The sequence below is a fragment of the Lonchura striata genome, chromosome 12, assembly GCF_050655825.1.
Source record: "Lonchura striata isolate lonStrDom1 chromosome 12, ASM5065582v1, whole genome shotgun sequence".
NCBI lineage: Eukaryota > Metazoa > Chordata > Aves > Passeriformes > Estrildidae > Lonchura > Lonchura striata.
In genome coordinates, this window is record NC_140714.1 from 9,049,098 (window position 1) to 9,061,199 (window position 12,102).

The 12,102-nt window shown below is 41.5% G+C and overlaps 1 protein-coding gene across 4 annotated transcripts in view; it reads left to right on the top strand.

Annotated features, from left to right (window-relative positions):
- The window catches only part of ARIH2 (ariadne RBR E3 ubiquitin protein ligase 2), a 35,074-nt gene that overhangs the window by 10,707 nt on the left and 12,265 nt on the right, over positions 1 to 12,102 (top strand). For 3 of the 4 annotated variants that reach the window (XM_021531049.4, XM_021531036.4, XM_085590378.1), the window contains 2 exons: positions 5,966 to 6,033; positions 7,709 to 7,772. In XM_021531049.4, the coding sequence (XP_021386724.1) occupies positions 5,966 to 6,033; positions 7,709 to 7,772 (132 nt within the window). Of the gene's footprint in view, positions 1 to 3,249; positions 3,460 to 5,965; positions 6,034 to 7,708; positions 7,773 to 12,102 lie in introns of those variants that run through there. The other variant, XM_085590380.1, reaches the window with a different exon arrangement.

Here is a 12,102-nt window from a genome sequence, read left to right on the forward strand (position 1 = left end):
GGATTAAAGCCATGTGTAAATGTAGGGAAAGAGCTAGAATTTAACCCCAGATCCCCTTTCTTCAGTATGTGGCCAGCTAGGTTATACACTGACAGCTTCACAGCCATGGTGTAACACCAGCAGTGTTTGCCATTCCCAAACTGCAGTCTGCCTCCTAAATATGCTTCTAATCTTGCAGACTGGCACCAGGACTCTGCATGCCAGAAGGTGAGTGACAGGGTACAGATTAAAACCTGTGATGAAGCAGAGCTTATGAAGTGCTGTTTCACAAAACCTTTCCATGGTATTGAGAGTGCAGCTACAGTCTATGAAATGGCATTTCTTACCTGCAGTCTGTAATCAGGAGAGGGCCTGAAATGTCAGACAAATTGTAATTTATCCTTTGCATGAAACCTAAAGGTTTTTCTCACTTAAAAAAACCAAAAATTGCCTAAACACAAGAAAAAAAAAAAGTAGTATATGTGTTTTTGGTTTAAGACTGTCTGGTTTTCCTGTTAGATTAAATTAATTTGAGTTCAATTTTGAAAGCAATCTTCTTATGCTCAGAAACCCATAACAGATATTTTGCATACAAGACTTTGAACACTTGGGGTGTTTATGGCAGGTGATGTGAATCATATCTCAAGCCCCTGCAACCTCATGAGTTTTTTACTAGGATTACATATTGGAAGTCTGAGGTAGATCAAAGGACAAAGTATGGTCCAAAAAAAAACTTTGGGTTGCTTTTTCTTAATTCTTGATACTTGTGCAGTTTTCTGAGAAACCCTCCAATAAAAACAGGGCAGTCAAGTAATTTTTCCAGTGGGGCATGGAGGGAGTCAGATCTAATTTCCACAAGAAAAACAAGTATAAAATGAAATTTTTTTCCATTTGTGGTTTACTTTCCTTACCTCAGCATACTGAAGTAAAGCTGAAGGGATTTTTTTCTTCAGTGAAATTACTCAATACAAATTATGGTTTCTTTCTAAGGTGTTACTCTACTGCCAGCTCAGCTCAGTCTCTATTTTGCCATAGTTTCTCACCAACAGAAACAATTTCAGAGGCTTTTGCTCTGTATGCCTTTCCTGTTGTAAAGAATTTTAGTGTGTTTTTTAGAGGTTTGGATGCAACACACAAACATGTATCTTTTGATGTTCATCCTTTCATTGTAGAACTAACAAAAACTATTTGTGGATTAAAACAAATGCTTCTCAAGATTAATCCTATTTGTTTAAATCTATTTGTATAAAAACCTTTGATTAGGGAAAATAAACAGAAGCTACATTTCTTTATGCCAGATTTGTGTTCTTCTTGAGCAGACATTTCAGTGCAATCCTGATCTAACAGGAATTGTCAGCTTGGTGCAAAGCCGTGGGATGTCAGCTCCAACCAGACTCTTATCATCTCCAGCTCATTCTGAATTGAATCTCTTTAAGAATCATGTGATGATCGTTGTTTTAAATTCCTGATACCATATCTCTGCAAAAATGAGGATTGAAATGCACCTCCAAAAAACAGGCCTTCCCTTTGAGAAAAGTGAAATGAACTCATGAGATGTGCATGTGATATAAATATGCTTGAGCAATTTCTGTAGAATACAAGCTCTGCAAAAGATGGTGGTTTTTTTAGCTTTTAGGAAACATTTTTGTCTTATTTAGCAATTGTGAAGGTGGCATGGTTGAAAAGATTTTCTGCTGTAAAGAATTGAAACATCAGCTCTCCAAACACCTTGGCTTATCTAAGGAAGCAAGTTGAGACAATTGTTTTAGAGCCCTCTGAACATAGCAAGGGACCTGCAGAGATTCTTTGCAAACTCTTTTGATATTGTCTCATCCTAAAGAGTGCCAGACTCTCTTTCACACTTCAGAAATGTGAGAATTTTGCTTAACTTGGAGACTAAAGATAAATGGAGATGGAAATAATAATGAAAAAAAAATTGTGCACTCTTCCAGAAAATGGATACATTTGTGTTTGATGTGGTGGCATTATGATTTTTTCCACTTTCAGAATCTGATTTTGTTCAGCACTATGTAAAATCTTCAGAATTTTTTCACAGCTTCTGTAGAGTCTTTTCCTTATGCAGAGCAGCCTCCTTGATCTGTGCATAGGCACTGCGCCCCCTTTCCAGTGCACTGAACAACATTTGGTGCCCATTCCTTCAAACAGCAGCCCTACTTAAGTCAGAGTTAAACTGGTGGAAATTTGGAAGAGGCTTTGGAGGTGATAAATTACCTGTTTTAAAATAAAGCTGGAAATGGCAGATTGGATGAGATTCTGCCTGTTTAGCTTTGCTGCCACATCTTGGAGAAAGACGTCTGGTCTTTAGTCAGAAATTTTCCAGGTTCAGACTTGGACTGGGTATATCTTTGATACTAAAGTTTTAATCTGGTGGTGGAGAAATGAGACTGAGGAAAAGAAAAAAAAAAATTAGCATGAATATTGCTTTCAACTTAATAAATTTTATCCCAGATAAAGGAGTTCAGGAGAAGTCAGGCTATGTAGAAGCACTGGCATAATTGATGGGTTGCAGGCAAATACTGAAATAGTGCAACATATAGAATAAGCATTCCCCTTTGCACTGAGGTCTGTAGAAGTATTTCACTGAAAGAAGCTGCTGCCAACAAGACACCAGATGGGCTGTGTTACTGCCTTTTTTGGTTCTTAGGATTCTGAAATGAGAATAGGAAAGTTTAAACAAAACAGACAATTTATCAGAGGCATAATTTATTTCAATGTGTTTTTTGTCTGAGACAAAACTAGTAAATTCCTGAGATCTTGTAGCACCCAGTGACTGAGAGGAGACTGAATCAGTGCTCTTTCTGAAGTGTTTTGTAAGTTTGAGATATTTCATTGGGTGAAACTTCTGTCAAGGAAATGCTTCATTGGACAGTGTGCCAGCAGTATCAGCTGTACGTTGCTACTTCAGTACTGTAAGATAATGAATATGTACACATGGACCAAGCTTCTGATTGCAATGGTATTTTTCTGTGTTCAGCATATTTTTGCTCAAGCTTACAAATAAATATTTCAACTGTTCTGGGGTATTATTGTGGAAGAACTGGCTGATTTGGTACAATCATTCAGTCATTGTGAGTATACAGTCATTGAAGAGAGGCTGGGGAGTGGTGCTAATCAATAGAAGCAGGCTCTAGTTAAACATTTGTTTTTCTTCTCATGCTTGTTTTCTGGAATCTCCTCAGTAGTGTTGGCCCCTGAATTTACATTTGTAAATTCTTCTGAGTTCCCAGCCTTGCTGTGGGTGAGGAGGACATAGCATGTGGTGAGACTCCACTCAGCAGGCACAGTCCCAGCATCATCAGTTGTTTGCTCCTCTCCCATCCCTCTTTCTTACAGTTTGAATGTTGCCTATCTTTAATCTGTAAGAGCTGGTACTTCTGTGCCAAGGAGACTGTGCATTTGTAGCTGCAACTGTCTGATTGTGGGACTTCTGTTTTGCAAGATCACATGCACTCTGATCAGGTAATATCAAAATTTTTTCTGCTTCAGGGCTTTTATGAAAGTGGTCTAATGTCATGGATCAGGCTTTATGAATTGAATTTTTTTTTTTTATTCTTGTGTGCTTTTATGATGAAAATACTAAAATTAGCACTACAGCTGATCCAGTCAGTGCTTGTAGTTGGAGTTAAATAGGAATAGTCACAGAAGCTTTGTTACCCTTCTAGATCTCTTAGTCTGGCATCCTTCTGGAGCATTAATTCCACATTTTGCCTGACATATAATTTGGCTCAAAAACATTTGATTGTGTTAGGATAGTTTGCTAGATTTCAGAAATGTCTGCTGGTATTTGTCTTTATCCATACATCTTCAGTCTTGAATGTATTTGACTTCTCCTCAGGGAACAAATAACTCCATTGAATTTTGATGCTGCAACAAATGCTGTACCTCAGGCTCTGAAAATCCAACTGAAAAATACTCAAATCAGCTTCCCATTTAAGTCCAGTAGTTTGTTTTCTTCTGTCAGTTCTTCCTTACTGCTACTGAGAAATTGTTTCATTACTGCTAAAGAATGATTCATTAACATGTGGTTTGCATTTGTAGGAAGCCAGTCTTGTAGAGACCACATTCCTGGTGCTTGTTTGTTTTACAGACTCAAATGCAGATGTTTTCCTTGTACAGACAAGTCAGAGGTGTCTATCTGGGTCTGCCAGGCTGGGGGCTTAAGATAACAACCCATCCCAGGCTGGCAGTGTCACTTCTTCTATGCAGACTGTGTGTGCTGGCAGCAGCAGCCCTGTGTGCCACACTCCATCTAATCACAGGCTTCTGTGCTGGGAGGGAGGGCAGTGCTGCCTGGCAGCCTTTGTTTTCAGAGGGTCACATCACATTGCTGCTAAAGTTGAGGAAGGTGACATGCCAGATCTTGCACAGCATGAGCTAAATGCTTTGGTTCTCCTAGATAAAGGGTTATGTGTATATTGAAAATTGCTCTTATTTTAGTGGGATTTCTTAGTGGCCAACAAAGTGGACACATCAGAACGTAGGGATGGATAAGAGTCAATTAAGCACCACATCTGCTTTGTGTATTGGTGTTGCCCTGGTTTAATTCACTGACCCAACTGTCCAGCACTGAAAAATGCCAGTGCAGGATCTGGGCAGTATCATGTGGCAGCAATAGGTCAGTTGTGTTGTGAAACTGCACCTCTTCAGCAGGGTTGACTTAGGAGAGTAATGAATGTACTGCTTCTAGGTGTGCAGAGCCTGACTGTTTTTGTAGGAGTTACCATTGCTTGTTTTTCCTTCCAAGATTGTGTTGGTGTGCTGTCTCTACTACATCACGTCCTATAATTCACCTGTAGCGGGGTTCAGGAAGGTCTGTGGCATTTCAGCCAGTGATTGGGACTGACAGCTCCTCTAGAAGAAAAAAAAAGCAACTTTTCCTGCAGCTAGAACAGAAGGAGTTGTTTTCTCTGAGCAAAGCAGAGAGATGCCTTGGTGATAGATCACCTTGGAGAGCAGGAGGCAGAGCCCTTTGGTGTCAGAGGGTGAGAATGCAGAATGTGCAGACACTGAACTTGCCCAGGAGCTTTCTAGCACAAATAGCAATGAGAAGACAGGCATTGTCAGCCCTCTGAATTCCCCTGGAAAGGATCTGTTGTTTGGAGGACACCTGCTTTGTTTGAACTCTAGGACCTGAATGGGTCGAGAAGCAGGGTGAAGGTCTATCAGCTCAGCAGATATCTGTCGTCTTGGTGGGTAGGAGTCTTTTTGTGCAAGCAGAGAAGTCTGTTTTCTTCTGAAGTAAACTAATACATAAATTGAAGGAGAACTTGTTTGCTCGTACCCTTGTAGCATGACTTTAAATGTCATGTTGCAGTATTCTGATGGTTCTCAGGCTAGCACGGATTATGCTGGTGTTTGCCAAGAGTCCACGTAATGCAAGCAGCTCTGCATGGAAACAGGTCCTGTCACAGTAGTTTTCTATCTTCCTCTCCACTCCAGTGTGTAACTTTCTTCTCTACAGGGAAGGGCTGGCAAAATGTTTTGTATTTTCTCCATACCCTTTGCTGTTACAGTTTTCCTGCATTTGCAGCCTGTTGCTGCTTCTCCACCTCAGTAAGGGGTATCTGTCTGCCCTGGGGTTCCTATTTTGCATTTTTGGTGAGGACTAGACCATTTTTGTAGTCTAGCGTGACCCTCTGGAGTGGTGGTGACAGTCAGGACTGGATGTGGGGCTTCCATGAGCAGTTAAGCTAATCCAGTGCATTCCTGATTCCTTCCTCTCTGTGCTATTGTAACAAAGTACATGAGTTAGTTTTTGGTACACCCATGCTTCATTCCAGCTTTTGTATTGCAGATGTTGCTGGCTGTGAGCATCATGTCTAACAATTTGATGTGAATTGATTATCACTGGGATATTGTACTGAGATTGCATAATTTTTATATGAAAATCATACTACTAAGCAGAGGTGTGGCTTCAAAATGTGCAAAGTTTGACCTTTTTTTTTTTTCTTTTATTTCCACCTAGGTATCACATGCTGTTGCAAAGCTAGTTTTAGTTAGTTTCCACTGGCAAATCTCAGAGATTTTGGAAAGGTAAGTGTAAATAGTCTTATCTCATCTATGCTTATTGCTTCCCCTCTGGCTTTGCAGAAATGCTCAGGGTGCTCCATAGGTATTTTTGGCAAGTGTATTTGGACCTTTAAGCAGGACACACAGTCCATTTTAGGAAGCAGAGGAAAGCTATTGATTTGTTGAGGCTGCACTGCCTGTAAGAAACTTTTAAACAGGGAGGGAGTAGTAGTGGTAAATGTCTTTCAGTTTAGGAATTACTGTTATGCTAGGAACCCTCTAGATAGATCTATATTAAATTTTGAGATAGCAGATTGAGAGTGCTGCATCTATATTTAATAGACATGATGATAATGTATGTTCTGCTTTGAACACAGGAGCCACAAATCATAAAGGAGCACTGACCCTATACTGAAGTAGCCTTTAGTAGTACATTCACACTGAAGTTTTTGTTCCTTTTGACATTAAGTGATGCTTCTTCCCAAGCTGGCCAGCATTTGGAGAGCAGAAGGAAATAAAGTGAGAGAACTGAGCACTGCAGCTCCCTTGTTTGGCCAGTGTCACTGTAACAAAGCCCTCCAAGTGATTTCAAAAAGAGGGTTCGGACTCGGCCCAAACATCATGTGCGGGAAGTGCATTGGGAGGCACGGCTGGCTGGCAGCCCCACCACAGAGTACTGGCTCAGAACTGAACATTGTCTGAAAATAGAGAGCATATCAGCTTGACTCATTCTTGACATTTTTGGCCCTGTAGCCAGCAACTTCATCCAGAGAACGTATGGAAAATGCATCCTCTCTATGGATGCTGCTGCCTCCTTGGTTACTCTATATCCTGTGAAAGCTTTTCTCTGGGGTTCAAGGAGGGCAAGATTCCTTCTTAGCAGCTCAGGGTAGTCCTGCAGGTTAACTGATGAGACTTAAACAAGAGGAAATCTGGGGAAGGGTTTACTTCTAAAGTGATGAATTTGCAAATTATTCTCCTGTTCATCTAGTCCTCAAACTTCTCTCTTGGTACAAAATGACATTGTCAAAAGAAAGCTCACTAGTACAACTAAGAAGTGCCCGTGAGGAGGGAGTACTTACAACAAGGCCACAACAGCGATGCTGCTCTTTCTGAATTCAGTGAGATATAAACATTCATCTGCAAAGGAAATCACAAACAGCAAAATGTGTTTAATTCTATGGGTGCTGATAGACACCTTCATATGCCTAAAGGGTGATAATCTGTCACAAAGTTATTAGTTAAGTAGACAATAGTGTGGAGTTAAAGTGAGACTTAACCACGACAGCCTAATTTTGCAGAGGAATAGGAAGACAGTCCAGAGCCTCACTGTTGTGTGTTATTGTGGACAGTGGCTTAGGACTCCTCTAGGAGTGTGGATGGAAAATCTTAGATTAAAAATAGTTTTTCAGGGGAGCGAGATAGTTGTAGAAAAATATTCATCAAGATGTATAAAGGAAATGTTAATCCATTACCAGGAGAAGTAGTATTTCTGGTTCTGAATAAACTCTCATAAAGTTTTGTTGAGGGGAGCTCAGCTCTCTGTATGAAGGAGACTCACACAGGAGACATTTCCATTTTCCTTGTTGAAACCTACCCTACTATTTGCACAGAGACAACTGTTTATTCAGGCAAGAAGGATCAATTTAACAATGCAAAATATATTCAGAACTTGATCATTCTTCAATTGCCTTTTCAGGCACAAGTCTAATGCTGCCCAGTTGCTAGTAGAAGCTCGAGTTCAGCCCACCTCATCCAAACATGTAAGTATGTGAACAATCCCGTCTGTTCCCTTGGCAGACACCTCTGACCCCCCTCCTGGGGGATTGCATTACTAATGGCATCCTCTATCCAGTGTTAACCCTTTGCAAACTCTGGTCTGACACCCTGATTCATTGCTGGGTTTACTTCTGAAATGGGAATGCATTCAAGAGGTCTCTAATATGTAAATACCAGCTTTGCTGTTGGCTTGCAGGTAGTGTTCAAGAATTACTTTCTTCAAGAAAATTAGGATCATTTTTTGGCACAAGTGATGGCAGACAATGGAAGGAGCAGAGTGCATGGGCTTGGCTGCTTCTTCTGATTCTGTTCTCTGTAAAAAGACACTGAAAGGAAGTTCTGGCTGCACAGAGTGAGCAGAGCTTCTCTGTGTCTGGAACAGATTTTTAATTTTTTTTTGTCTTTTCTTTAACCTTTTTATCTATTTGCACTCAGCTGAGGGATACTTAAGCTACATCTCCTAGTGAGTTGTGTTGCTGCTGATTCAGTCAGTGCTGATATTTGAACCAACAACTTGTTTTTCGTAGCCAGGGCTACACAGATCTTCAGATACTTTCTCCTCCCTTTAAATAGAAACTTCCTGTTGCATGTTTATAGATTTCATTCACAGTGGGTGTCTTGGTACAATGCAGAATTACCCTAGGAACACATTGCCATGTGTCAGATTATGAGTGATAAAATACTACATCTGGGAAGCACTGAGGGTTGTGGGGAAAAGGAGATCTTAAAAGCCTGACTTGTCATCTGAGCTCTCTTGTAACTAGCAGATAGTGAAAAAGCTAAGCTGACAGGAGTGTAAGCTTCATGGGCTCCAGTCATCTGCCTAAAGTCCAGAAAAAAAGTCTTTTAAATTTGACATACCTGCAAATAAGTCTGTGTATTTCAAGATTTATCCAAGGCTTGTGTCAGCTGTCACTTGAGTATTCCCCCTGCAATGGGCCATTCCAATCTCCTTGGCAGGCAAGGTGAAGATCACTGACACGTCATTTCAGTCAGGGTCCTGGGTTTGGACTGAGCACTTTCCCAACTTTAATTTACAATAACTTTGTATTTTGCTCCGAGAAGGTAGAAAGTGGTATAGGAATCTTTTTCACCCAATGTGGCAACCCAAAACAATGCTTGAGGCAAACTTCTATACATACTACAAAACTGAGACAAAATATTACAAATATAAACATGACAAAACAAATATAAACTGAGATTAAATGCATGCAAATAATTGATACAGTGAAGAACAGTGTAACTCTTCAGTCCTGTTGCCACTTCATCTTCCCATGGCCAGTCATCTTCTCATTAAATACCTGTACGAGGAGAGAGAAAAGAAAACCCAGTCATGCTTGGACTGGTTTTAAAAAGAAAGAACTCTCCATCTGGTGTTAATTTTGTGTTCTTTGCCATGGGCATCTTTGGTTACCCATGGGATCTCTGATCTTTGCCCTTTGTATAGCAGTCTCACTCTTCATTTGCAACACATCCTGCCTGTCTGCCATAGGTTACCAGCTGCCCCCATGTAAGACCGTGTCCTGCCTGCAGTCCACCCCACAAGCAGCTCTAAGCTCTAAGCAACTGAGTTGCCTAAAGCTTCAATGCGTCAGGCATCCTTTAATCAGGGGCATTTATTCTCTGGCTCAGCAAACAACAGCATGGGAGAAGACTGAGAGGTTGTAAGACCCCTCTTGTGTATCAATTGGATGCAGGTAGCCTGTTGCACACTCTCAGTCAGATTAGTCAGTGCTGGAGTGGGAATTGAGATTCCTCCCCTCTCCAAGGGTCTAAACCTCCTTCCCAGTGAGCTGTCCTTTGGGTCAGAGACCAGGGCTCTCTGCCATTATGTATTGTGAAGGACACTCAGGGTCCTTGTGTTTTATCCTCCAACAGCTTTATGCTGTCTTCTCCATCAGTGAAATCCTCCACACATACTGTTTCAGCTTCCTTTGCATGCCTGCTGTATTTTTCTTGCAGCTGAGCCAGCTCAGTTGCAGAATAAGGCATTTATTTAGTTGTTGCAGTGGGTGCTGCCTCCTCACACTCCATCTCATAAACAGCATCAGTCTTTTTAAGTGGGCAGAGTTTAGGGAGAGCTTGGGGGTCTGGTTTTGCTGTATCAAGCTGCTCCCAAGGATAAAGGCAAGTGACATCATTGTCAGTAAGGTCCACCTCTTTAGTGAGTCTGGAAAGCCCCACCTCATTCCCCAAATCCTCCCCCTTTGAGCAGGCAATCTGCAAATTTCTTTCTCTTACAAGGGATTATTTTTATTAAATATGCACATTTTCTGTTAGTCTCTTTTCAGCAATTATGTGATTTCTGCTGGGCATTGTGTTCTGCCTCCATGGTCACCTGCAGTATTTTAGGCAATTCAGTCAAAGACCCTTCACCACCTTATCTCATTGCTTAGCTCTGTACTTATCTTTTTGGGCATCTATTAAAGCAGCTCCCAAAAGTGTGCAGACTATGGATTTGCCCTTACCAATTTTTTTTTTCTTCTTTTTTGCTAAATACTGTATTTTTTTCCACAAGACCAGCCAGAGAATGCCAATTTTCCTCAGCTCAGTTCTGTCCATTCAAAGCTGGACAAGCTTTTAGCCTTTAGCAAGTGTAGCTGAAGGTAGCAGTTGAGATTGCACTTTTAACACAATCTCTCTGCTGGGAAATTTGGCTTTGACTGAATAACAATTCTCTTTGTTCAGCACTCTGTGTGTTGTCCCAGTAGAAAGTAGCTCCTCACCACCCTTAAGGACTCCCTGCTCACTGCACCTGAAAAATTGTCACACCCTGAGCTCTCTCAATGTGTGTTTGAAAGGGCTTAGGTACTTTGATACCCCTGGGCAGAGAAGAGAAGAGAAAACAAACTTCTCAGGAGGCTGAACAGCAAACTTGTCTTTACAAACTTTGGGCCATAAAGGACTTTGCAAATATTAAAGCAATATCCAATTAAAGTAAGGCAAGGCACTGAGCAAACTCTAATTTCAAGAAAAGGAAGTTAGGAGAAGAAAGAAAGAGAGAGAGAGAGAGATAATAGTGACCACCTTGGATCCAGTCAGTCTTAGCTGTAAGGTCCAAGGCAGTGGGACTCACCAAGGCTGCACACTCTTATTATGGCCTTTTATCTGTTCTGGTCCCTCCCCACAGGTGGAGTTTTCAGTGTTCCAGTGGCTTCATCCACTTTGGGCCTGGACCAGAGGTTCCAGGCTCCAGTAGGTAGGATATAGAGCAGTGACCACCCCAGCTTCACACAACTTGTCCTGCCCCCACCCAAACACACACTTTAGTTGTTTTGAGCTATTAATAATTTCTCCAGTCTCCTACAAACTGTGATTTTATTTTAGGAAGAAAGATAATATGGTTAAAAGGTTAACTTAAACTTGATTTGCTAGGCAATTCATTACAGTCTGTGTGTGCTAGAGCAAGGTGCTCTGTGCTTCAGCTTGTAATGCAGAGTGATTCTGGGGACAGATGCTCATAGTGAGTGTCTGTAGAGGGACTGACCCCCTTAGGGAGAAGCCGTAGTGGTGGGCTCAGAGAGGCAGTTTGTGGTAGTACATGTGCTCTTCAGGCTGAGCAGCTGATCCAGGCAATCAGTGCAATTACTGACTCAGTGAATTTTGTTCTGGTCTGTAAGTGAGGCCACTTAGAACAAATTTGTATTACTTCCTCTTTGATGTGGCCATGCATGAATCAAGCTCTGTCAGTCATGTGGCTGTGTGTCGTGGTGCTGCTGCTCCACATCTCTGGCATGCAGAGGTCAGCCCAGAAACTGATGGCAGGCTTGTACCGCTGCTCCACGAGTAGCAAAGTGGATCCAAAGTGATTATATGACTTCTCTGTGAAAGACTGGAACATAAACTGCAGCTGACAGCTTTGTAGAGCCATGGTTTTGATGATGCTGGGCTAGACCTAGTTCTGCAGGTCCCAGGGGTGAGCAGAGATGTGTTGAAGGCTGATCTGTTGTCTGGGGATCAGTTCTGCACTACATAGGGGGAAGCAGACTACTTTCAGTGGTTTGGTGAAGCAATAGCAGTTCTGCATGATTTGAAACAAAACATCTTAATCCTTTTCAGCTGAAGGGACGATGCCTGTTTTGCCAAATGTAGCATAGGTAGAAGGTAAGAGATGGGAGGTGATAGTTTGTGAATTCCCTTTCCTCTCTGTATAAACACTCTATAATTACGTCTTCCATTACCCTAAATTACTGTCTGGTAAAAGGGCATTGCTGAGTCTGTTTGCAGTGACAGCTGCTCTCCAGAGCCTGGAGATAGTCTGGCTAAACTAGCAAAGAATATTAGTAAATCCAGGGAAGGACTAACACAATGATA